This window comes from Aquarana catesbeiana, linkage group LG08 (genome assembly GCF_042186555.1).
Source record: "Aquarana catesbeiana isolate 2022-GZ linkage group LG08, ASM4218655v1, whole genome shotgun sequence".
In the NCBI taxonomy this organism is placed as follows: Eukaryota; Metazoa; Chordata; class Amphibia; order Anura; family Ranidae; genus Aquarana; species Aquarana catesbeiana.
Window position 1 is genome coordinate 43630561 of NC_133331.1, and position 27438 is coordinate 43657998.

The following is a 27438-nucleotide window of genomic DNA, read 5'->3' on the forward strand; positions in this document are numbered from 1 at the left end:
CGGGCCCCCGGAAAGGTAAGTAAACACACTGTTCTTTTACAGTTTTTGGTACTGTTTAAAAGTGACCCTGGAGTGACCGGTCACTTTAAGCAAAAGTTAGAATAGAGCTTTAAGGTGCTATTAAACCCAAAAGCAAACATTTAATATACTGCAGCTTACCAATTCTTGTGATGCATTAGTTTTCTTTTTTAGGCTTTCTTTCATTTATTTCAACCTGGTGATCTGGCCAGTAAGTCTGATCTCTTTCAACAGAACATGCTGTCCTGCAGATGCAGCAGTTAGAGTGTTGAGATAAACCATTTACCACTGAGCCTCTAGTCCCTGCTGCACTTGCTTGCTGTGATGCCCATTTCCAAGCAGTTATGCCAACTGGTGTAACAGTCAGGAAATGTTATCTTTCTTTGGTCAGTGCAGCAACGGGACCGCCCTGACCAATGACAATCTCTTCTAATGCCCCGTACACACGGTCGGACATTGATCGGACATTCCGACAACAAAATCCTAGGATTTTTTCCAACGGATGTTGGCTCAAACTTGTCTTGCATACACACAGTCACACAAAGTTGTCGGAAAATCCGATCGTTCTGAACGCGGTGACGTAAAACACGTACGTCGGGACTATAAACGGGGCAGTGGCCAATAGCTTTCATCTCTTTATTTATTCTGAGCATGCGTGGCACTTTGTCCGTCGGATTTGTGTACACACGATCGGAAATTCCGACAACGGATTTTGTTGTCGGAAAATTTTATATCCTGCTCTCAAACTTTGTGTGTCGGAAAATCCGATGGAAAATGTGTGATGGAGCCTACACACGGTCGGAATTTCCAACAACAAGGTCCTATCACACATTTTCCATCGGAAAATCCGACCGTGTGTACGGGGCAAAAGCCTTCCGTCTTCCAGGACATTGCAATTGCAAGTGGTCATAATACTCACAGTTGTGAGCAGTCATTGGTCAGTGTGGCCCATGGGACCAAGCTAATGTATAAGAATCTCTTCTGGGATGGTGCAATGGTGGGCAGTCATTGGTCAGTGCTGTCACGTGGCTGTGCTGACCAATGACTGCTCACCATTGTGATGCTACATAGACTCGTAGGACCATGTAGGGAAGTTTTCAAATGTTCAGATGTCATTTGTTTGTAAAAAGGTGAAATTGACTTTTAAAGTAAAAATAAAAGCGGCATACCCTAAATCCGATTTATTAAAAACAATGTAAAGACAGTTGCAGATCCCAGCTCCAGCATGCTTGATGGGTTTCTTCTGTTGAGTTCAAACTTGAAATGTGTTGGGAATGTTAGAGCTGGCATTTATAACTGTCTTTACTTTGGTTAAAATAAATTGGAGGTACACTATGCTGCTTTTGTTTCTGTTTTTAAAGTGGAATTAAAGCCTAACACTAACTATTCTTAAAAATGCCCCCCCCCCCCCTTCTCCAACCTATCTTGCCTAAAAAAGGGATCTGTAGACTTACCTTTTTTCAGTCCAGTCTGTTTTGGTTGCATGATCCTGCAGCTCCGGCTCAGGGATCGCTTAACGGCTGGGAATTCCGGTAACTGTGATGTCACCCATAGACTCCCATGACCCAGCTGTTGTCGGCACTCCCTCCTCTCCCCTGCAGCTGCTGCTCACTGACACAGGGAAGCCAGAGCTGGAGGATCACATGACCAGCGTGGACTGAAAAAAAGGTAAGTATACAGGTCCTTTTTACACAGGGTAGGCAGGATAGGTAGGAGGAGGGGGGGAAGGGAACATTTTTAAGAATAGTTAGTGTTAGATTGGAATTCTACATTAAACCTAACTGCAAATAAAAGTGGTTCTAAAGGCAGAAGGTTTTTTTTTTTACCTGAATGCATTTGCTGTATTGATGTAAAATACCTTCTGTATATAGCCCCCTTTGTACTTACCTGAGCTCAATCTTAATCCACCGCTGTGCCCGATAGCAGTGCCTCTCTCTCTCCTCATTGGACAGAAAGGCAGCAGCGGGAGCCATTGGCCACGGCCAGTGAGCAAAGAGCGGGGGACGGGGCCAAGCCACACTCTTTGTGGTAATGGACACACAGAGACAACTCAGGATCGAGCCCGCATGAGTGCCCTCATAGAGCCAGGAGTGCCAGCGAAGGACCCAAGAAGAGGAGGATTGGGGCTGCTCTGTGCATAACCATTGCACAGAGCAGGTAATTATAACATGTTTGTTATTAAAAAAAAAATAAAAAATTCAATAATTTTAAGTTATGCCTGATATACCAAAGGAGAGGTGGAAAAGTCTCAAGTGGTCTGAAGCTCTAAGCCCATCTGTCTGTGTTGTTCTGGAGCTTGAGACTGACCAAAGAGCTAGGGGAAGGAAGATAAGTACAGGCCAATTGCCTGAAAAATTGATGAACAGGAGCCTGTAATGTAACACAAGCTTTAACAGACCATTAGAAGTGTGGGTCTGAATCTCATGTATTTATGTATAATAGAAAGTGTGGCCATTGGAGTACTATTATTTTTTATGTAAAAACAATAGTGTAGCGCCTAAGTATGCAATGAATATATTATAATACAGTAGAAAACCTTGTAAGGCATGTAAGTTGATGCAAAAATAAAAATGCGGTATGTTAAAGGGGTTGTAAAGTCTAAACGTTTTTTACCGTAAAGCGGAGTTCCACTCGTTTTTAAGTTTTATTAAAAGTCAGCAGCTACAAAAAGTGTAACTGCTGACTTTTAATAAACAGACACTCACCTGTCCCACGATCCAGCGATGCGGCTGACCGAAGCCTCACTCCTCTCCCTCTCCATGACACTGGCATTGCAATGCAGGTGTGGGCACTGGGCTGTGACAGCTTGCGGCTTCACAGCCGGGTGCACACTGCGCATACGTGAGTCACGCTGCGCCTTTTCAGTGGCCTGTGAAGTGTCCCAGAAGTTTGCAGGGAGGGTGGGGGAGTGGAGGAGTCACCCATGTGGAGAGAGCGGAAGTGGGAGCTGGGTACCAGTCAGAATTAGGTACCCACAACCCCCCCCAAAAAAAAAAAATTACACGCCATATGTGACATGTAAGGGGGCGAGGAGTGTTTGCATTCCTTACATTAAGGTAAAAAATGTTTAGGTGTCAGCATCGCCCCCTCAGCCCCCCTTTACTTACCTGAGACCTCAGACCTCCAGCACTGTGCACATCTGCAGATCTTTTCTCCCCTCCCGGGTCTCACTGGCTTTGCTGGGGCATCAAGAGCCATTGGCTCCCAGTGCTGTCAATCAAAGCCACTGACAAGGAAGCAGGGGGCAGGGCTGAGTCCCGCTGCAGCAGAGGGACTCAGGTGCAAGCGCACACGAGTGCCCCCATGGGGTAGCGGCTTCCCATGGGGGCACTGGCCAGAGAGGAGGGGCCAGGAGCGCCTGCGGGGGACCCAAAAAGAGGTTTCCTGGCCACTCTGTGTGATTCCATTGCACAAAGTAGGTAAGTATAGACATATTTGTTATTTTATTCATTTTTTTAAATTTACCTTTACAACCCCTTTGATTACAATGGCATCTCCGCATGTGCTTCCAACTAAGGGTAAATAAAGCTCACCAGGAGCCCAAAGAAAATTCCAATAGTGTAGTAGGTTTTACTATCAAACATGTAAAAGCAACATACAGTTCAGAACAGTGAATCCAGTCAAAACTCGCATAGAAAGCCCAGCTGACCCAAGATCACGCAGTAAGCATGACGTCCGCACCAGAATCTTTGCCCCCAGATGAGGAGATCCCCTTGGAATTAACATACCAAAGTGGTTACTGTGGGACTTCCATGTTTGCTTAGGAGCATTTGCTGTTGTAATGGTAGCCATTTGCTCTGGTGAGTTTTTAATTCACTTACTGTTGGTGGCTGGTCACTGGAGCACCTTCTCAGAAGCATCTTCACGAGCACTGGCTTTGTTACATACAGTTTTTTTTTTTTTTTCGATCACACACATTGTGGAACTTTATTTTGCTATTTTTGGCCTTTATGTTTTCTATTTTTGTATCAACTTGCATGCCTTACAAGGTTTTCTACTGTATTATAATGTATTCATTGCATATTTAGGCGCTACACTATTGTTTTCACATTTGCTATCTGAGGTTTTTGTTATACTACCTTTTGTGTCAACAGCCTCACTTTTAGCCCTCATGCACACAGGCTGTAAAAATAACGTTATGAAAACGCCAGTATCTTTGCAGTGATTTTTTTTTTAACTTTTTTCAGCTTTATTCAACGTTTTTGCAATAGCGTTTTTTAGCGCTTTTGAGCGTTTATCAGCATTAGAGCGTTTTTACAGCTGAAAAACATCTCTCAGAACCCACTGGTCCTGGGTTTTTTTTACAGCTCAAAAACACCTAGGTGGGCATGAAACCATAGACTAACATAGACAAAAAAGCTCAAAAAAGCAGCTGTAAAAACGTCCATGTGCATGAGGCCTTATATTTAAATGCTACACCACAGATAATACCACTTGCACTATAAGGCATCATGCACACGGACGTTTTTACAGCTGCTTTTTTGAGCTTTTTTTTCAGCTTAAAAAGGCCTGTCTATGTTAGTCTATTGCTTCATGCCCACCTAGGCGTTTTTGAGCTGCAAATGGCATAGGCGTTTTTAAGCTGTAAAAAAAACCCAGGACCAAAAAAAAAAAACACTAACGCTCAAAAACGCTATTGCAAAAACGTTGAAAAAAGCTGAAAAAAGTTTAAAAAAAATCACTGCAAAGATACTGGCGTTTTCATAACGTTATTTTAACAGCCTGTGTGCATGAGGCCTTATTGTTGCATAGTAACCAAGGTTCGATGGATGAGCGGCGGCTGGACATCAATCTATACAAACATAGTGTTGATATTTGTGACCTGAGTACATAAATCCCACTAGATTCCGTCCATAATTGCGGGACTTGCCATTATGTAAATTGTGTTGGGGAAGAAGTCCCCTTCCCATAAACTCTGTTGTCTAATGCCGATTTGTACTGCCTATAGTGACATTTCCAATAAGCCTGTGATGTCAGCTTCTAATTAAATAAAGATAACAGCATTTTGTTTTCAATTAGAGTGTCCCACTCAAGAAATTATTGTAAATTAACCTCCTCGGAAAATGTAATATTGCCGTCTAATTTAGATTTTTAATTAGGCCTTTGATTTTTAAGCTGAAAAATCACACACCGTGAAATCTTTAATCATTGCTAATATGTTGTAGAAGGTTATTAGAAACCTTTGCACAAAATTAGCCCCTGGCATTTGTATTTATTTTTTCTTCTTTATTACCAATAAAAAAGCATTAACTCGGCAAAAGGGGAAGAGGTACCTTTTAGATAATTACTCCGGAGGAGGGGAAGATAAACCATTAAAATGCATTGAATTGCAGAGGTGAAGAACATTGAGGTGAAAATGAAAATAAGATTCCATGATTTTGCACTTATGTAAATTTGCTTGTCAGCGCGACAACAAGACTCAGATTGCAAGCGGCAGCGTCTGGCCACAGATAGGTCTGCTTACTGATTACAAGGCCTGTCACCCGACATCACACATTCATCTTTTTTAAATTAAAGTAGAACTCTAGGCTAACATTTATTTCATTTTTTTTTATCCTTTTGGAGATGGCTAAAAAAATTAAAAAAGTTACAGAATTGTATTGCTTTTTGTGTGCTCGATGGGAAGATTTCCCTGTACATTCTGTTTTGGTGACATTAAAGCGGCACTTCAGTCTTCTTTTTTTTTTTTTAATCTTTCCATCTATTAAATCTTCTGCCCTTGTTAATTTAACTTTGGATAGTAAAACAATTTTTTTCTGCCAGTAAATACCTTATACAGCCCACTTCCTGTTTCTTGTCTGGTAAAAGGCCTAGGCTTATGACATCATGCACAGCTCTTTCTCCCTCTCTCACACTCTTGTGAGAATTTGCCATGAAGAGAGGGGGGAAGAGTCATAGGAGGGCCAATGAGAGTAGCAGAGCTGGGGGTGTGCTTCTGTGTGTCTGTGTAAATCCAGGAAGTGAACAGGCAGCAGCTTCAGCTGCCCACAGTTAAAATGATTGCAGCCAGACTCTGTGGAGGGAGATTTCTGCAGCATATTTGGCAAGTACAGAATTACAGTATATATAAAGTAATATGCAAAGTGGTTGGAGGGAAGCTTCAGAATGGCAAAGATGTTTTTATTACAAATTATGTGAGCAGACTGCAGTTCCTCTTTAATGAGGAGTTCCAGTCTCCTGTGAAAAATATAAATCAGCAGCTACAAAAACTGTAGCTGCAGACTTTTAAAAAAAACAACCACTGACCTGTCCCATGATCCAGCGGCGTGCTCACCCGAGTCAGTTTCACCCGCTGTTGTTTGCAGTCTTCTGGGACCTGTCAGAGTCCCAGAAGACTGCAGCGGGGAGGGAGGAGAACTGCCACTCTGATTGCCTAGGCCAGTGATGGCGAACCTTGGCACCCCAGATGTTTTGGAACTACATTTCCCATGATGCTCAACTACACTGCAGAGTGCATGAGCATCATGGGAAATGTAGTTCCAAAACATCTGGGGTGCCGAGGTTCGCCATCACTGGTCTAGGCAGTCTGAGTGGAAGTGGGAGCAGCGACCTGTCAAATACGGGTATCCACTTCCCCCGTTCTTTAAAAGTGCCAATTCTTCAAGATGATCGGGGGATGAGTCCTTAAAGCCGAACTTCCCCTTTTGGGTAGAGCTCCATTTTAAAGCATATTTAAACCCAAGAACAAAAATTTTAAATATTACAGTTTACCAGTCACTAAATGTGCTGATTGTATTTGTTTTCTTTTTTTGAGCTAAAGACATTTTCGGCAAGTACAGAAATTAGCAGATCGCGCTTTACCAGAAATGCGGAGTCCTTGTCACTTCCTGTGAGATTAATTCTGAAATTCTCTTTCACAATGGACAAAAATGTTGACACTTAAAAAAAATATGGGCTCTTTGCCATTAACATCTGGCTATATAGCTCTACATGGACAGAACCTTTTTCTGTCCATGATAAGCAATGTATAATGATGATCATGCCGTACATATAATTTATTCTTTTATTTGTCTGGATTTGTCTTTGCTGATGTGTTTTCCTGGTTTTGCATCCTTCCAGCTTGGGAGTGTTCTTTGAAAAACAAATGGAATTCCAAACCTGTCTATGTAGTTGGCAAAGCAACGGCTTCCTTGGGTAAGTTCCCAACACCATCCACGGACCATAGGAGCTGGGTGGGGTTCAGATTTAGCATTCTGTTATTTTCCATGTCTGCATTTTTTTGTTGTCTTTAGTTTTAATTAAGTTTTGAATACATTAAACAAGGATACAGCTTTATTAGGTACGCTGTCTTGAAAGATAATACACAAATTATTTTATTATCAGATAATACAGTGGGGAAAATAATTATTTGATCCCCTGCAGATTTTGTAAGTTTGCCCACTTACAAAGAAATGTAAAGGGTCTATAATTTTTATTTTAGGTGTATTTTAAATGACAGAGACAGAATATCAACGAAAAATCTAGAAAAAAAACCCCACAAAAACAAATTCTATAAATTAAATTGCAGTTCTGTGAGTAAAATACATTTTTTGATCCCCAAGCAAAACATGACTTAGTACTTGGTGGAGAAACCCTTGTTGGCAAGCACAGAGGTAAGATGTTTCTTGTAGTTAGTGACCAGGTTTGCACACATCTCAGGAAGAATTTTGGTCCACTCTTTATAGATCTTCTCTAAATCCTGGTGGTATGTTTTGGGTCATTGTCATGCTGGAAGACCCATCCACGGCCCACCCATTGTGTTCTGGTTGAAGGAAGAAGGTTCTCATCTAAGAATTTACAATACATGGCCCTGTCCATTGGCCCCTCAATGCGGCAAAGTCGAGCTGTACCTTTAGCAGAGAAACAGCCCCAAAGCATATTATTTCCATCTCCGTGCTTGACTGTAGGGGTGGTATTGTTAGAGTCAGCTTTTTTCTTCCTCCAAACACGGCGAGTCGAGTTAATGCCAAAGAAGTCAATTGTGGTCTCATCTGACCACAGAACCTTCTCCCAATCTGTCTCTGAATCATTCAGATGTTCATTGGCATGTACATGTGCCATCTTAAGGAGGGGGACTCCGTGTTTGGAGGAAAAATGCTGACTATGACCCTAAGAACACCATCCTTACAGTCAAGCACGGAGGTGGAAACATATATGAGGTGCTGACCTGTAGCAGTAAAACTAGAATAATAAGAAAGAAAGTAATGTGATGTTGTATAGGAAAGTGAAGGGGAACTAAAAACCACACCATCAACACAAAGGTTAGGGGGAAGAATGAATGTTTTTATTTGTTGCAATTAATATTAAGAAAAGTTATGTGAAAGCTCCTGCGAGAGTGGGAAAGTTGAAGATTGAAAGTATATGTTGTAACATGTTTTTCTATTGGAAAATTAATAAAGAGATTTAATAAAAAAAAACAAACAAACAAACAAACTGCTATAGTGCAGACCTTGAGCAGTTAAAATGGTTCTCTATTCTGCCACAACTCTTTCCCCACTGCAACACCTGGTTATAGGTTGTAGGCTGCTCACACCTGTGTAACTTAAGCATTAGTAGGCTATCAATCTATAATCGTACACAAAAAATGGGACACGGGCTTTGGATGGCTTTTCGGGTGGTTAAACAGTGAATGAATCACTTACTTATAAAATGGCAATCAACTGAACTGTGGTAATGCTAATCCAAATCATAACTGGTGGAAACAGGGTTAATAGTAAGGCATTAACTAACCCGTACAAAATAAAGGGTCTTGTGAGCACACTACACATATAACCCCAATAGTGGGTGGAATGTATGCATTCCTGCCAAAGGGGTATCCCTGGAGGTGGCTATAAAGTACTGGCGCCAAATTGTCAGTATTAGCCAGCTTTCATTGGGGCCCTTTTGTAAGGTGGTGCATGTGAAACTTTCTCTTGAAGAGAGTGTAATGGATGGTTGAGCTGCTAAGTAAAGAGCAGTCTCTGTTGCAATAACTGTGTGTAGCAAAGGATTAAGTGCTGTATATCCGCTCACAACTCCTGGCAGCCCACAGGTCTGGTCTTATATGCTTGGCCATTAACTGTTTCAGACATCCCAGTCCTCACCATCGATTCTTCAATGGCTTTCCCTGACGGTAGGTACACACGCCTCTAGGTTTGGGTTTCTGACACGGCAGGAGAACTGTCAGTGTCTCAGTCTTTAGGTCCCTAGTGTAGCAATAGCCACCCCAGCAATGGGACCGCACTGCTCCTGGTCTTCACACCCAAGAGGCTCTCTGTGGCTCCATCTCTCTGCACTCTGATATGTATGGATGAAGTCTCACTCTCTCCAGGTAGCAGGTCCCAACTCTCTCACTTCCAGCACTAGGCTGCCCCGATCTGTGGTCCAAAAGCCAAGGAAAACTTCTGTCCTTCTCCTCCTCTATATACAGGGAATCGTGGCTCTTGTCGTTCTCCAGGCCTATCCATTTGTATTGTGTATCGCTTTACTAAGACTACATATTCCTTGATCCTTTGTGGTTGCTGTGTCATATAGTCTCCTCCTCCCTGGCTCTCCACTGCTGCTGATGGAGAGCCATTGCTGCCAGGCAATCCAAGCTGCAGTTAAGCCTTGAGCCCTGGTCTTCTTTGCAGTGCCAAAAAATGAAAGTTCTGCAACACGGCAGAAGCCAAATCGTTCAAGGCAAACACACACTGCGGGTCTTCAGCTGTTTTGAGTGAGTCTGAACTTCTGGAGTGTTGCTTTACCTTTCATTTTTCTGCAGCTGCTTAGAAGACCAGGAATCAAGGCTTAATTGCAGTGCTGAGATTTCTGCAGCAATGCTTTTTAGCCTGACCTTTAGGCTTTTGAGGCAAACTATTTGACAAGGACACCAGACACCTCAACTCTCCTGTGACTCGCGGGATACTCCTGCATTTGACAGCAGGCTCACAGACACCCGCGAGTGCGGCACGATCTCCCGGCTGAGCCTGCACTGCCATTCAGCCTGGAGTAATCACACACAGCAGGTGTCTCCTGCTGTGTCATGCAGCTGCAGTCTTAACTGTTCGGTGGCCATCTACTGTAACAAAGCCCCGCCTCCTCATCCATGATAGACGAAAAACTGATTCAATTTCTTTAAGTAATTACTTAATGAGTTATAGGCTATCTTCAGGTGTTGACACTGGCAAACCCAATCAAGGAAGTTTACTCCCTATATAACGCCTCCTCCTTCCAGGAGCACATCAGTTTTTTCGCTAGTGTCTAAAGGTGTTGGTCACGAGTGAAGATGTGCTCTGAGGAGCTCCAGGAGGGATCCATGCTGGATTTAAATAGCCTCCATAAACCAGATCCATCCAAAGTGCCATTGAGGCCTAAAAGGATGGTACCTTGGGCCTCGTACCCGAAGCATGAGGTTTTGCCTGTATGCCTCTCTTTGTAGGGATGGAACCCAGGGCTTAGGTCTTGCTACATTACCTAAACTTCCTGATAGGGTGCTTTTACAGGTCCAGGGCAGTTGGAACCCCATTTTAGGGACCCAGTCCCTGAAGGTTTGTTATGCAGCCCGCCGTGATGGGTGGAGGTTGGATTGTTTGTTAAATCAGCAAATTCTGCGGCGAGGATAAGGTAAGGGAAGAAACTTGGGTATTAAAAATATCTATGTATTTCTTCCATTAGGGAAAAAATGTTGTCATGCTCTAAATCTCGACTAGAGGGAGTCTATGCACATACCTTAATCTGTTGTCTTCACTGTAAGCAGCGTGCAGAGGGAGATGCTGCAAGGTAAGAGAAAGCTGCAAAAGTGTTTTCTTCTCCCTGATGGGACCATAGGGTTATGGGGACAGCAGCACTGTACCCCCCCATTATGGGGGGGGGGGGGGGGGGTGCGGTCCTGCGAATACCGCTAATTGTTTTTACTGTGGCTGATTTCATTGTTGTTTGTGCCTGCTGCTGGATGGGTCCCTGCTCCCCTCCCCCTCATGTGGGGTCGGTGGACCGAAAAACGCTGTGCACGAGCGCGGGAACGTTTTAAAAGTAAAAAGGGGCAGAATTTTTTCTTGGAGGGGGCGGGGCCTAAGCTTGATGCTGTGAACGTCCACGAGGATACACGGCAGGCTAAAAACAAATACAACACAGCTGTGACAGTCTCTCCTTGGCTGACGAGGAGAAAACAAGCAGCCTGCAACACAAGGACACAAGAGCTGTGGGACATGTGAGGGTTGCAAACTGGCATTCCTGATACAGGAACGACACCTTTTTCCCAGCACTAGGCTGAATTTTATAGTGGCTTTAAATGTCATGACTATTTCAGCGATTAAGTGCATAGTGCCTCTGTTTTTGTAGTTAACACTATGCCTACCAAAAAAGACACCACATAAAGGTTTCACCCCCAGGCGCTAGGATCCCGAGTCGCATTTCCATGCTGTCATCCTCGCCTGAATTACCAGTTATGGCAAGACAGGGTGAGCCATTTGAAACAAATTGATGGTGCAACTGCTGCTCACATCTCAGCCCTGTATACGTGACTGAAGATGTCCTTTCCTCCCTGTAGGGTCTGGAAGAAAGATTAGCAGCTTTAATCGCATCCTCCATTCAAATGGATAGGAAGCGTGCTAGATCCATGAGGTGTTACCCTCAGTCGATCAGGAGGAAAAACAAACCGATGATGATTCCTCTGCGGAGGAAACAGCGGTAGACGTGCCATTTTCAGCCTCTCAAAATCTGAGGAATTGCTGATACAATCTCTTACGGAGATGGTTCTTCTAACTTCATGCTACCCCTAACCGAGTCTCCTGAAAGTTTGGTTTCTTCCTTTGGTTCCTTAAAATGCTCTCAACCTTTGCATGCGTTTCCTGTGCATGCATTACTAGAACAGCTTATTTTTGCTGAATGGGATCACCCGGATAAGCATTTTCTCCCTCCTAAGAAAATTGCAAATTCTCTATCCCCTGGAGGAGAAATTCTCCAAAAGATGGAAAATACCAGCAGTTGGCGCTGCGATTTCCAATGTGAATAAAGGCCTAACCTGTCCAGTAGACAATGCACAGATGCTTAAAGGATCCAACAGTAAGGAGTTGGAATCCCTGTTAAGATCTACTTTTTCCATGGCAGGTGCCATTACTCAATCTGCAGTTTCTGCAATAAGCATCTGTTAATCCCTAAAGGACCAATTTAAACAGGCCCTTAGAGAGCATCCTGCACAACAAGCTTGGGATTTGGCTGAACTACCAAAAGCATTATGCTTTGCCATAGATGCTATTAAAGATTCTATTCACCAGGCATCCCGCCTTACGCTTATGCTTGTGCATATGCGTAGAAACCCGTGGTTAAAAACCTTTTTCAGCTGAAGTGCCATGTCAAGATCTCTTAACTGGGCTCCCTTTTCGTGGGGAGTGACTATTTGGAGAAACTTGGACACGTATATCCAAACAATTTCTAGTGGGAAAAGTACTCTTTTGCCAGTCAAAAGAAAGTATAAACGCCCTTCATTTAAACGGGCTCTTTCCCTTACGCCAGGGGCTTCCGCCTCTAGGCAGGGGCAACGCCCTCTGCTGTCACACTCTAGAGGAAAATGTCAGAGTCAGACCCAGGCTCAAAAGAAGCCCTGGGGTCGGAAACCTGCAAAGCAGAATCCTAAAGCCTCATCATGAAGAGGCAACCCCCCTCACCAAGGTGGGGGGAAGACTTCTGCAGTTTTCAGAAGTCTGGAAAGCAAGAAATTCAGGACAGATAGGTCATCTCCACGGTAACGCTGGGGTACTAGCTGGAATTTCGGGACTTTTACCATCTCGCTTCCTGAGATCAAGTGTTCCCAAAGATCCAGAGAAAGGACAATCTCTGTTTCAAGCATTAGACCAATTAATATCTCAAAGGGTGATCATACAGATCCCCACAAAGGAGCAAGGTCTGGGGTTTTTATTAAATCTTTTCATGATACCAAAACCAAATGGAGACGTCAGACCCATTCTAGATCTAGAAGAACTCTAAATCGGTTCCTGAAGATCCGCTCCTTTCGCATCGAGACGATCAGGTCAGTAGTTTCTATCCTTCTAGGAGGAGAACTTCTGGCATCAATCAACATCAGGGATGCATAAACGCATGTCCATATATTTCCCACTCATCAAAGGTTTCTGCAGTTCGAGTTAGAACAGCAGCATTTCCAGTTTGTAGCCCTGCCCTTCGGGCTAGCCACAGCACCCCGGGTGTTCACCAAAGTGCTAGCCCCACCTCTAGCCAGGTTAAGGGCACAGGGCATAACAGTCATAGCGTATCTAGACGATCTATTGCTAATAGATCAGTCGGTGGCTCATTTGAAGCAAAGCGTACACACTACAACCAACTATCTGAAAGGTTGGATTTGATTCTCAACCTAGAGAAATCTTCCTTAATAACGCTAAAAAAGCTGGAGTACTTGGGTCTGATCATAGACCCAGCCCAGGAAAGGGTGTTCTTGCCTCAGGCAAAAATCAACTCCATAAGAGAGTTGGTACGGATGGTCAGGTCAAATGGCGATCCCTCCATTCGCCTTTGCATGAGGTTGCTAGGAACTATGGTGGCTTCATTTGAAGCAGTTCCCTTAGCACAGTTTCATTTAAGAATGTTGCAAAACAGTATCCTGTCTGCTTGGAACAAAACTATTCAAGCTTTAGACTTGCCAAAGCAGCTGCCCCCAAGAGTGTCCTAAAGCCTCACTTGATGGTTACTAACCAAGAATCTGCTGAAAGGAAAATCCTTCAGACCAGTCATCTGGAAGGTGGTAACGATGGATGCCAGCCTTTCAGGCTGGGGAGCAGTACTAGAAAAGACAACTGTCCAGGGACAGTGGTCAAGAACCGAAAAGAACCTTGTCCATCAATATCCTAGCGATTCAGGCAGTACGTCTAGCTCTAAAGACCTGGACTTTCAGGTTACGGGATTGTCCTGTCAGGATTCAATCTGACAATGCCACAGCTGTGGCCTATATCAATCACCAAGGGGGCACTGAAGGTCTCTCAGCGCAGAGAGAGGTGAACCATATTCTAACTTGGACAGAAAGGAATGTTCCACGCCTATTGGCAGTCTTCATTCCGGGAGTAGAGAATTGTCAGGCGGATTACTTGAGTCACCAGCAGTTATTCCCAGCGGAATGGTCTCTTCACCCCAACATATTTAGGGCTGTTGGCCAAAGATGGGGGACTCCAGACGTAGATCTTCTAGCGTCCAGGTTCAACATGAAGTTAGTCAACTTTGTGTCCAGAACACGGGATCCATTCGCATGCGGAACGAATGCATTGATGACCCCATGGGATCAGTTCTCACTGATCTATGCATTCCCCCTATTCAGTTGCTGCCTCGACTTCATTGCAGGATCAAGCTGGAAAGAAAGCCGGTAATTTTGGTGGCACCAGCATGGCCCAGAAGGTCATGGTATGCAAAAATCGTAAAGATGGCAGTGGAGGGCCCATGGCCCCTCCCACTACGGCCAGATCTGCTCTCACAGGGACCGATCTTCCATCCTACCTTACGGTCTCTAAATTTAACGGCTTGGCTATTAAAACCACAAGAAACGTGGGCTTTCCGGGTCAGTTATCTCTACCCTGATTAGTGCAAGGAAGCCAGCTTCCAGAACTATAGAGTCTGAAGGGCTTATGTTTCTTGGTGTGAATCCAAGGGTTGGCACCCTCGGAGATATATCATAGGCAGAATTCTTGCCTTTCTACAATTAGGGGTAGAAATGAAATTGGCCTTGAGTACTATTAAAGGCCAAGTCTCAGCTTTATCGGTCTTATTTCAAAGGACCACTTGCTACTCATTCTGTAGTCCGGGGTTTTATACAGGGGGTGACGTGGCTTATTCCGCCCATCAAACCTCCCTTGAACCCTTGGGACTTGAACTTAGTTTTGTCTGTGTTACAATAAACAGCCATTTGAACCAACACAACATATTCCCCTAGTCCTTCTGACAAGGAAGTTGGTATTTTTGGTTTCTATATCCTCAGTAAGGAGGGTTTCGGAATTGGCTGCTCTTTCTTGTAAAGAGCCATATTTGATTTGTCATGGGGACAGAGTGGTGTTACGCCCTCGTCCAGACTTTTTTTTATCAAAAGTGGTTTCAGATTTCACCTGAACCAGGATATTGTCCTGCCATTGTTTTTTTCCAAAACCATGTTCCAGGGAAGAAGAGTCACTACATTGTCTTAATGTGGTGAGAGCAGTGAAAATCTATTTTTAGACAACTGCTCAGATTCGTAAGGCTGATGTCTTATTTATTCTACCAGAGGGTCCTAAGAAAAGACAGGCAGCGTCAAAATCCACTGTCGCTAAGTGGATTCGACAAGTGATAATTCAAACTAATGATTTCAAGGGGTAATATTCCCCTGTGTCAAGTTAAGGTGCACTCTACCAGGTCGGTTAGTGTTTCTTGGGAAGTGCCTCACCAGGCCTCCATGGCTCAGATCTGTAAGGCCGCAACTTGGTCTTCAGTGCATACATTCACAAGATTTTATCAGGTGGATGAAAGGAGGTATGAGGATTTCGCCTTCGGGCGCAGTGTACTGCAGGCAGCAGTATGTAGTTACATAGTTATCTGTGCTAACATAGTAAGGTTGAATAAAGACACCAGTCCATCCAGTTAAACCTGAGTGAGTGTGGGTGTGTGCCTACAATTGTCCCTATCCCTATACATTGTCTCTCATTAAGATGCTCATCTATTATTATTTATTTAAGGTACCCATATAGCGCCATCAATTTACACAGCGCTCCACACATACATCAGTCCCTACCCTCAAGGAGCCCACAATCCAAGGTCCCCAACTCACATTCATATACTAGGGCCAATTTTTTTGTCCAGAAGATAATTTACCTACTAATATAAATCCTCAAGTCTGTGGGTACCCTGCGGGTTGTTTCTCCCTCCCCTAAAGTAGCATTCCTTTCTGATGTCCCATTAAGTAATTACTTAAGGCTCTGTGTCCCATGATGTACGATAAAGAAAATATGAATTTTATTACAGCTTACCTGTAAAATCCTTTTCTTGTAGTACATCATGGGACACAGAGGTCCCGTTCCTCTTTTGGGATTAAGTATATTGCTTTGCTACAAAAACTGATGTGCTCCTGGAAGGAGGAGGGGTTATATAGGGAGTAAACTTCCATGATTGGGTTTACCAGTGTCAACACCTGAAGGTAGCCTATAACCCATTAAGTAATTACTTAAGGCTCTGTGTCCCATGAGGTCCTCCAAGAAAAGGATTTTACAGGTAAGCTGTAATAAAAATCCTATTTTCCCAGCATTGTATCAGTGTTCAGTTGACCGTCTATCATGGATGAGGAGGCGGGGCTTTGTTACAGTGGATGGCTGCCAAACAGTTAAAACTGCAGCTGCATGGCACAGCGGGAGACATCCTCTGTGTGTAATCAAGGTACTGGCTAGGCTGCAGATTGGCACTGATGAGGATACAGATGGGCACAGTGAGGCTGCATTGTTGACACTAATGAGGCTGCATTGATGGCTCAGTGAGACTGCATTGATGGGCACTGATGAGGCTGCTTTGTTGACACAGTGAGGCTGCAGATGGGCACAGTGAGGCTGCATTGATGGGCACAGCGAGGCTGCATTGATGGGCACAGCGAGGCTGCATTGATGGGCACAGCGAGGCTGCATTGATGGGCACTGACGAGGCTGCAGATGGGCACAGTGAGGCTGCATTGTTGGTACTGATGAGGCTGCAGATGGGCTCAGTGAGGGTGTATTGATGGTGAGTGTGACGCATTATCTTTTAGAGTATTATTTTATTATGGCATTATATTATTAATTATCTTTAAAGTATTATTTTATTATAGTATTTTATTATGAATGGGGGGGGGGGGTTCGGCACGGGGCGTGACCTCCCTAAAATGAGTTTTTGCAGGTTGGGATGTTTGGGACACTGTTATGTGCGAAAGGCCAGTGAAAATGATGGCAAAACTGATTATTTTTGCTTGACTTAACTTGACCCAAATGTTGCGATATAGAAGCTAAAACACACAGAATTATTTAACAGCCAAGCTTACCTTCTCCGCTAGACTGAAACTGTAAGATAAGGCAGCAAAATACCGTAATCACCTTTGAAAATAGTATTTATTGCTGTAATTGTCCCTTGTGCCCTTGATGAATTTTGCATATGCATGGAACGTTGTGTCAGTGTCCGCACTCCATAGACAGCGGTGGATGCCTAAATAACGGAAGAGCTTGCTTGGTTACCAATGTGGCATTTTTCCTGAAATCCTGCAATAAAATATTTTCAAACAAAAATCTAGAGGAATTGATTTTCTAATAACTGGGGGCCCCACATTTTGGGGATCCCATTTAAAGGTCTGAGTTTTAGATTGTGCATACCTGCTTTAGACAGCTATCGCTCATAGCAATAAAGGGAAATGTTATCATCCCTCACTGGGTACAAAGGGTGGTTAAAGAACCTGTAGAACAAAATAGGGAAAAAAAAAGATAAAATGATCTAATATCAGTGACTTGCCTTACAATATCACATTTCTTGGCCATTTCTTTGGATCCTTGGCCCATGCTAGTTTTCCCACTACATAATGGCAGATTGGCTGGACATTTCCAACAGACTGACTTTGGGTAATACTATTTTATTCAAGTTTTCCTTTTCTGGCCTTTTTTGTTTTCTTCTATAGTTTATCAGTGACAATTATTCCCTCGGTTTACATTTTACAATCCCAGCTCCAAGAATATTTTGGCTCCTTTTAAAGCCTGATTTTTTTATTGCAAAGTGGGTATCTGCCGTTCTTATTTGTGGACTATGGCCCCCTTGAACACATTTTACTCACTTCCTGTCAACATGGGAAATCTCTCAGGAACAAAAATATTTTGTTTTATAAATTAGGGAAGGTTTAAAATGTCTGTCAGCTTTTATGTACTGTCTGCATCTTCCTGCCTTCATGATAACTGGTCCCCAGTTAACTGTAATATTCAGCTTTGATCCAGAGATTTCACCCGCAGTACTGTTTTTATGCCACTAGATGCCCCTAATCTGATGGCCAACATCATTCAACCCACTTCCTCTGGGGCCAGGTTGTCCTGGAACCACCCCCAGCCTGTGACTAGACAGTGCAAGCTTATCTCTCTGTCACTCTGCTCTCTCCTACCAGCATGCTTCCTGTTAGCACATAAACTAAATGGCTCCTTGTGCTACTTTTTTTTTTGTGCTACTTTTCCCAGTGTGAATTATCTTGTGCCTTTTTATATTTGCCTAGAGTTCAGCTTTAAGTTACCTCTGTGAACTACAGAATACTTTCCATTATCTTATGGGCATTAAAAGGGGAGAAAGGTATTCAGTAGTACAGTGGAACCTTGGATTACGAGCATAATTTGTTCCAGAAAAATGCTTCTAATCCAAAGCACTCGTATATCAAAGCAAGTTTTCCCATAGAAGTCAATGGAAACTCAGATAATTCGTTCAACAGTGACTTCTATTGTATGCAATACCGCATGTTGCCAGTGAGCACTGTCCTGCAAAAATAGGAAGTGTGTTGCTGGAAAGATCAGCAGGTAAAAATAAAAGAAAGGAAGCCTGAAAAAAATAATACAGTCTATACAAAACTATAAAAAAGTGTTAGCCATTTGTTAACTTAAAAAAATAAAGATCCCGCTCCTTTTAAAGCATGTTATACAGCACAGTGCTTGTGCTGTGTCATTTGGCCCCCTGTATCACCTGTAATACCTGGCTGATCCTGCTAGTTTCTAACTTCTCTCCTGAATGCTGACCCTGATGTATCAGGGCTGCTGAGCCCTGTCAGCGTACGTGCCTCCATCATCCGCAGACCTGCTTTCTGTGTCTCCTGTGTCCCCTTCTCCATCCTCCCCCCCCCCCCCCCCTCCCCTCTCTGACTGTCAGCTCCGTGTCCGTGCCACCACCTCTCATCCTGCTGCTCAAATTACTATTTCTTTTTAATATAATCCTCTGTTTTTTAATGTAATGGCCCCCTGTGACTGTGCTTTATAAAAAATAATGCTGTATATACCTTGTTTACTGAGCGCTAATTGACCCGCTGCCTATCTCCTCTCTTGGCCCAATAGATGCAGCGGTCGGGGCTACTACTCTCCTCCTCCCCTCCTGACTGATGTCAGCGGTGGATCCCCGGCCCCGCCCACTGCATCCGAGAGAGGAGATAGGTGGCAGGTCAATGAGCATAAATCAGAACTCTGTACACAAGGTATATACAGCATTATTTTTATAAAGCACACTCACAGGGGGCCATTACATTAAAAAACAGAAAGGATTTTGTAAAGATACATTGGTGGGTTAACAACCACTTTAAGTTATCTCATATCTTCCTTTTCATTGGGGCTGTAGTGGTTGTATGGACTCATTCAGATGGGTACTGGAATCCGTAGTTCGTGAAATGAGCGCCTTGTTCAAGCGGCTTTAGCTGTCAGATTCTACGTTCTGGCAGCCCATTCATGTCTATAGGTGCTGCCCATCCCAATTCGACAGCCGCACAGGCGAGCAGCTCTAAACGCACACTATCTGCTTCTCAATGCCGCTCACCTGCACCCGCATGGCTGTCAATTTGGCATGAGCAGCTGTCTCCATGCAGCTGCTGCCTACCCTGCCTACTTACACTGGCTCCTACATGTGCTCTGTGCTGACATTTCCCCGGCTTTCCCCCATTTGCACATTCCACTGTGTTAACTCCTAGTGTGCTGGAAGGTGCAAACGGGGAGCCCAGAGAAATGTCAGCACAGAGACAGTACAGGGAACTTCACAGGGCTGTTTGTCAGTTGTGGATTCTAATCCCTCCTGACCTCCCAGCAGCCGTGTGTGTGAATTCCTGTACCCTGTAGTGCACCGGATTAGTGCATGTTAAAAAGCGGAGTTCCACCCGTTTTTTAGTTTATTAAAAGTCAGCAGCTACAAAAAGTTTAGCTGCTGACTTTTAATAAACAGACACTCACCTGTCCCACGGTCCATCGATGCGGCCGCACAGAGCCTCGCTCCTCTCCCCCTCCTCTCCTCCGCGCCGTCATATCTACTGTGGGCATTGACACTCGGCCGTGACAGTTTACAGCTTCACAGCCAGGCACGTACTGCACTCTGCCATTGGCCAGCCAATCTTCTGGGACCTGTGTTGTGTCCCAGAAGATCTCTGGCAGGGAGGGGCCGCCTAGGGCGAGAGGAGGAGTCACCTAGGCGGCCGGGACAGGAAGTCCCACTAAAAAGAGGACACACACCCCCCCCAAAAAAAATGACAAATGTGGCATGTCAGGGGGCGAGGAATGCTTAAAGCGGAACTTCCACTTTTGGAGTGAGGTTATTTTTAATTCAAAGCAGAGTTCCAGTAATTTTTTTGTTTATTAAAAGTCAGCAGCTACAAAAAAAAGTGTATCTTCTGACTTTTAATAAAAAGACACTCGCCTGTCCCACAATCCAGCGACGTGGCCACCCAAACCCTCCATTCTCTACCCTGCCTGTCTACTGCGCTGGCAATACTACTGTGGGCATCCGGCTGTGACAGCTTGCAGCTTCACAGCCGGGTGCGTATGCCTCACTGCGCTGTCCTGCATGTCCGGGCAATCTTCTGGGACCTGTGATGTGTCCCAGAAGATTGCAGGGAGGAAGGGAAGCGGAAGTGGGAGCGCGTCAGTAATCGTGATGAATCGCGGAATCAAATCGAATCGTTGAACAGATAATCATGAGACCAGTGAAGATGCGCACCCCAAATGTGTACCCTAATTTAAACAGGACACTCATTTATGGCCTATGGGTGCCAGCGCCCATCTGAATGAGACCTTTCTTAGCATAGTGAAAGGTTTGTCCGGATTCCTTCTTATCTCTAGCACACGTTGGCAAATACACCTTGTTCAAGCTTTTGAAATGAAAGAGCTTGTTAATCTCTGTAGCGGCGTATTCTGATCTATGGCGTCATTACTCTCTCATCAAATGAATCTTTAATGCAGCCATGTCTCTATCGGAGTTCATTGCACTGAGTAGCATTTAAATTACCTTCATCATCGCGCTATCTGAGATGTTTTTTCTCTTGAACAAGTTTTAATTGTTGGCTAATTACAATCTTCTAAATATTTAAACAGAAGCAGATGTCAATCTCCTCCTGTCTGATAAGCTGCAGCCTAATGTTTTATTTTCCTCTGCCTTGTGTAAAGTGCGCTCGGCTGAAATGGCGATGATTAGAAATGATAGCATCTCTTTATTTTAGTTAATCGTCTCCTAAGCGTCGTGTAACTGCTCAAGGGCCCGTCAGGAATGCTGGTCATATGTGGAGCACTTTTGGAAGCAATGTGAACAATTTGAATGCCACTGATGACAGATGGTCAGCCCTGGGTCGCAGTGTGACTCTTGTGTGATAGTCGGACTTGTTTGAGTGTCTGCAATAAGAACCATCTGCGTTGTCTCCATAGCAATCAAGGCGATTCAAATTTTCCTAGAAATTTAAAATGGATGTAAAGCCTATCTCAGGGGTAACCTTGGAGAGCTGGAGATCTCCCTGACCAACATAAAAGAGATCAAAAATCACCAGGGTGCAAAACACATTATTTAGAACATTAAGGCCCCATGCACACTGGCCGTTTAGCCCTGGTGTTCCGGTGTTCAGGCGCAAGTGGAGGGCACAGCTTCGCTGTCCAGCCCCGCTGTTCACAGCTTGTGAAACTCAATGAGTATCTGACAACTGCTGCTACTGGACGGTGCAGCTAGAGGTATGTATGTTTAAGGCAGAATGTGTCCAAGGACGAATGCCTGGAATGCAAGCTGTCTGGGTTCTGAGCATTTGTCCCTGGGTGGATACTACCCGAAATGTAAGCACCTCTTGGTAAATGGCCCTGCCACTGGCATCAGGGCTGGATGGTGCACTTGTGCCCACCGCCCGCAATTAAGCGACGGACACTATGCACCAGGTAAAAACGTCCAGACTGGATTCCCAAAACTTGCTTTGCGCATGTTAAAAGAAATTCAGCTCTCCATAATGATGCTTCATGAGCAAATGTCCAGTATTGTGAACGATTTACATGCCAAGTATACCATGGATCTCTTAGGCGTTTCCCTCACTCCAACTGACCTGTTTGGGCCTTGTATGATTGCTCCCTTTGGGGCTTCCGAGTCCGAGTTACCCCCTTCCCAACCCTCCCCCTTTCTCTTGTCTATGAGCCACTTCTCTGAGTTTTTTTTCTTTCTTCTCACTTATTTTCTAGTTCCTCTCTGCTTTTGTTCACGCCGTCACCATCCATGGGGTGGGCTGCAGGAGAAGAGCCTCCCTTTTTTTTTTTTTCTATACCTGCAGCATTTTTTAAGAGACAAATATGGGAAAATATATATGTATTTGGCAGATGTTCTGAACATGTTTTATTTTTTTTATTTTGACCTGATTTATACTCTTGTGTGTTCCAGTGGAGGACCTTGGCCTGTCTTCAGAAGGGGAGACATCTGGCAATGCAGAAAAGCTGGCAGACCACATCTGCTCAAGTAGGTTGTTGTCACTGTGTTTCGATTTCTGTGCATTTGTCAAAAAAGAAAAGAAAAAAAATAATATTAACCACTCCTTGGTTTACTTAAAAGCATGATCTTTTTCTTTCAGTTTCTTCTGTAACGTTTTGCAGTGTATGTTGGGGTCAAGGTGACCAGAGAAATGTGGGGCGATTAACCACATAGATTAGCACCAGTTAGCATGCCGTGGGGTGCCCCCCCCAAAATCCATGCGCCCGGCCCCTAATTGCCATGCAGAGCGCCAGACACATGGATTTCAATGTGGGGTTTTTTGGGGGGTTTTTTAAGCACGTGATTAGAGCCTAAGGCACTAATTGGCTTCAAAAAGGGTGGGCTTGGGGCACAGGAGCCCACCCACTTGTGTGACATTAGCGAATTAATATTCGCTAATGTCTTTCTGCTTCTCCTCCTGGCCAATCAGGAAGAGGGGGGGCCAGGTTTGTGCCCAAAATTTCGAGCACCAGCTGCCACTGATGCCTAGTGGCTGGTGGGGTGGTATATGTTTAGTAAAAGGAGAGGAAGAAGAAGTGATCATGTGTCCCAGGGCCATCTGTTGTGGAAGGTTCGGGCACGATTTTTATACCTGTATATTTTACCCTTGACTTTCTCTAACAGTGTATGTACAACAGGCGAAGCCATGAGATTGGTGAGATCGTATGCCCATAGGAAGCTTGACTGTAGATAACAGAATGAGTGTTAATTCTGCACCAAAGCAGCTAGCCTTAAAAAAAAAAACTGAACACTTCTGCACACACAAGCCTCATCAAGTCCTTTAGAACTACTTTACTTTCTGGTCCAGATTCCTTGATTCATATTGGGCATGGTGTAGCATAGACCTCCTGGTGTCTCTCTCTCTTCCACCTACAGACTTCAAAGACGACTGAAGAGGGAAGAAAGTGCTTTTATGTACTATCGATGGAAATTCAGCATCTTGGGGAAACAGGTTGATGAAAAATCTATTTAGTTCTAAGTAAACACAAGAAAACGTGCGTTTCAAGTCTTCTGTTGTGCGTTGCATGGTTTTTAAAGAGTAAATGTTCATTGATGTCTGTCTTCTATTCCTACCGGGAAATAGAGAGTGTTGTCTTCCTTCTAAAATTTTGAATAAATTCTTTGCCCACCTACCCACATGTTGGGGAGATTCTATAGCTTTTTAACCACTTTAGCGCTCGCACTTGTATATCCCTTATGAACCAGAGCAATTTTTAAAATTTTGCTATGGGCCTTTTGGTCAGCAGTAACTATATTATTTTTTTATCGAAACAGCCAAGGCTTTCATTTTTGACAAATATTTGGTCTTGCAGAAATTGTTTCATTCCTATGCAATTATAGACAAAATAGGTAACCGGTCCAGTGTTTCTTTTTTAAAGTGGAACATAACTCACCTCAACAAAAATGTGTTACTTCGTCCCTCTCACATCCTCTTACACAAATCTTAAAAAAAATGTTCTTCTCTTTTTAACTGTTTTGCTTTTTTTGCTGCAAGGCAATAATTCCGTGTTTCCTTCTTCCACATATGTTAAAAAATGTTATTATGTTTTTAACTGTTTTGCCATTTTTTTGCTGCAAGGCAGCAATTCTGAGTTTCCAGCCTGTGCCTGGCCCCCCCTGCCTTCTGGAATTACTAAGCCGCAAGTTTGCCGTGCATGTGCGCATGTGTAGTGGATGTGAGCACACGCACACAAATGCCATTGGGTACTACAGTGCCCATCCACCAGAAGCTGGTCGCAGAAGCGCAGCTGGTCTCCGCCAGCTCCCAAATGCCTGGAAGAGACTGGCAGCGCATCCGTGCACGAGCCGTTAAAAAAAAATAAATAAAAAATGGCAGCACAGAACAGGGTGGGGTGGGGGTCATTTATGAGCAGTTAAAGTGGACCTTCTGTCATTTTTTTAACTTTCCATCTATTAAATCTTCTGCCCTTTTAACTTTGGATAGTAAAACATTTTTTATTCTGCCAGTAAATACCTTATACAGCCCACTTCCTGTTTCTTGTCTGGTCATTAGCCTAGGCTTATGACATCATCCACAGCTCTCGCTTCCACTCTTGTAAGAGTTTGCTAGAAAGGGAGGGGGGATGAATCTTAAGAGGGACAATGAGAGCTGCAGAGCTGGAGGTGTGCCTCTCTGTGTGTCTGTGTAAATCCAGGAATTGAACAGGCAGCAGCTTCAGCTTCCCACAGTTAAAATGGATGCAGCCAGACTCAGTGGAGAGAGATTTATGCGCCATATTTGGCAAGTACAGAATCACAGTATATATAAAATAATATGCAAAGTGGTTGGAGGGAAGCTTCAGAATGGCAAAGATGTTATTATTACAAAGTATGTGAGCAGACTGCAGTTCCTCTTTAAGTTCGGCTGTGATTATACGCAGCGGGAGCCGATCAGCGAGTATCGTGAACGCGATGTCTGCTGGCACCGGATGACCATTTGGTACAAAGGCAGAACAGCAGTCAGCCTACGTAAACAAGGTAGATTGCCGTTCTGTCAGTAAGGAAGGCATGGATCCTGTGTCTCTGCAAAGCAGGGACAATGATCCATGTCTTCCCCTAGTAAAAGCAGCACACACACTGTACAAAAAAACAGGCTAGGCACACAGTTAACCCTTTGATCATCCCTCATGTTAATCCCTTCCCAGCCAGTGTCATTAGTACAGTGACAGTGCATAATTTTTAGCACTGATCACTCTATTGGTGTCACTGGTTCCCAAAAAAGGGTCAAAACAGAACCTGTGACCTGCACTTACAAGCCCTCTTGTGATAGCAATGAAGTAAAAGAAAAAAATAAACGTTTCAAAATAAAAGTTTACTAAAACAATTATTGAAAAAAACATGTTTTTAAAGGCTTCTACCCCATATTAGGGTAATCATTCACTTTTAATTCTAAATTGATGAGCTGTAAGAGTTTTTATGGCATTGCCTACGAACAATTTTGGGTACTATCATTATAAGGCTTGACATGTACGGTATTTACTCAACGCAACCTCATCTTTTTATGTTTTACCAAAGCATTGAGTATTATGTTATGATTGTGTGCATTAAAATGAATATGTATTTTTGCTGAAAATATTGGTTTGACAAACAGTTGAGCTAATGGCTTGTGATACAAAATAATTGCAACTGTCGCCTTGTAATTCTACAGGGCCTTTGCTTGAAGGGAGGAGAGGTCAGTAATCCTTAAAGTGTTTGTTAACTTAAAAAAAAAGCATGTTATACGGCACAGTGCATGTGCTGTGTAATTTGGCCTCTTCTATCACCTAAAAAACCTGGCTGATACTGCCTGGCTATACCCTCCCCCCTGTAAACTGTCCACGGTTTATCAGGACTGCTGAGCCCTGACACCATGGTCCGTTTACGTGCCTCCATCATCCGCAGCCCTGCTCTGTTCTTCTCTGTCCTCCTCTCCCCCCACCCCCTCCCCTGCCTGTCTGCTTGTGTCAGAGCCCGTCTCCCTCCCCTCCTGCTGCTCTCATAACTACTATAAAATCCTCCCATCCCCTCTGTAACATAACTTTTATGTGTCCCTGTATTATATAAAAAGCTGCCGATCTGTACCTATATCAGAGCATCTCCCGGTGCTCACGTGACTCCTCGGCTCTCTCCGCTCTGGCTGACGTCAGCGGGAGTGCTCGGCCCCGCCCTGTCAGCCGGGCAGAGGAGAGAGCTGAGGAGTCACGTGAGCACCGGGAGATGCTCTGATATAGGCACAGATCGGCAGCTTTTTTATATAACACAGGCACAGGGACACATATTGTTATGTTACAGAGGGGATGGCAGATTTTTATAGTAGCGGCTTAACAACCACTTTAAGCCTAAAATATGAGGTTTAACGTGAGCAAGAAAAAAAAATGGCCCTGGCAGCAAATGAATTTAAGACAAGATCTCTGCACATGACTTCCCAGTTACCCCAACTTTAGTGACCCTAATGATGCGTCTCATGCTTTTTACTCCATTAAAATTCAAAACATTGGTTTGACTACTTGATATACTTTAACCACTTCAATACCCAGGCACTTAGACACCTTCCTGCCCAAGCCAGTTTTCAGCTTTCAGCGCTGTCACAATTTGAATGACAATTGCGCGGTCATACAACATTGTACCCAAACAAATTTTTTTATAATTTTGTTCCCACACATAGAGCTTTCTTTAGGTGGTATTTGATCACCTCTGCGGTTTTTATTTTTTGACACAAATAAAAAAAAAGACCGAAAATTTAGAAAAAAAACCCAAGTTTTTTTTTTGTTTCTGTTAAAAATGTTTGTAAATAAGTACGTTTTCTTCTTCAATGACGGGCACTGATAAGGCGGCACTGATGGGCACCGATGAGGTGGCACTGATGATGGGCACTGATAGGTGGTACTGATGGGCACTGATAGGTGGCACTGGTATGCGGCACTGATGGGCACTCGTAGGTGGCACTCGTAGGCGGCATTGATGGGTACTTATGGGTGGCACTGATAGGTGGGCACTGATGGGTGGCACTGATGACACTGGTGGCACTGATGAGTGGCATTGCTGGGCATCACTGATGTTACATCTTATAAAATGGTGCCAGTCAGTGCCCATTTGTGGGCACTGATTGGCACAGATTGGGCATAATTTGCACATGTGGATGGCCATGGGGTACATACCTGGCCATCCACATGTTGCCCGCTTCCCTGGTGGTCCAGTGGGGGGCTGCGCTGATAAACAATCAGTGCAGACCCCCCCTGTCAGGAGAGCCGCCAATCGGCTCTCCTCTACTCGCGTCTGTCAGACGCGAGTGAGGAAAAGCTGATCAACGGCTTTTCCTGTTGACATCGTGATTAGCCGTGATTGAACATGGCTGATCACGTGGTAAAGAGCCTCCGCCGGAGGCTCATTACCAAGATCGGTGTAGCGGTGTGTCAGACTGACAGACCGCACCACCGATCGCTGTGATGCGCGCCCCCACGGGCACGCGGCGGCTGTTATCCTGATGGACGTCATATGACGCCCAGTCAGGATAACTGAACCACCGCCCGGCCGTCA

General features: G+C 44.2%; 1 protein-coding gene across 2 annotated transcripts in view; it reads left to right on the top strand.

Annotated features, from left to right (window-relative positions):
* The window catches only part of UROS (uroporphyrinogen III synthase), a 79742-nt gene that overhangs the window by 34206 nt on the left and 18098 nt on the right, over nt 1-27438 (top strand). For both annotated transcript variants that reach the window (XM_073595752.1, XM_073595753.1), the window contains exons 5-6: nt 7078-7152; nt 22336-22410. In XM_073595752.1, coding sequence (XP_073451853.1) covers nt 7078-7152; nt 22336-22410 — 150 coding nt within the window. The remainder of the gene's footprint in view (nt 1-7077; nt 7153-22335; nt 22411-27438) is intronic.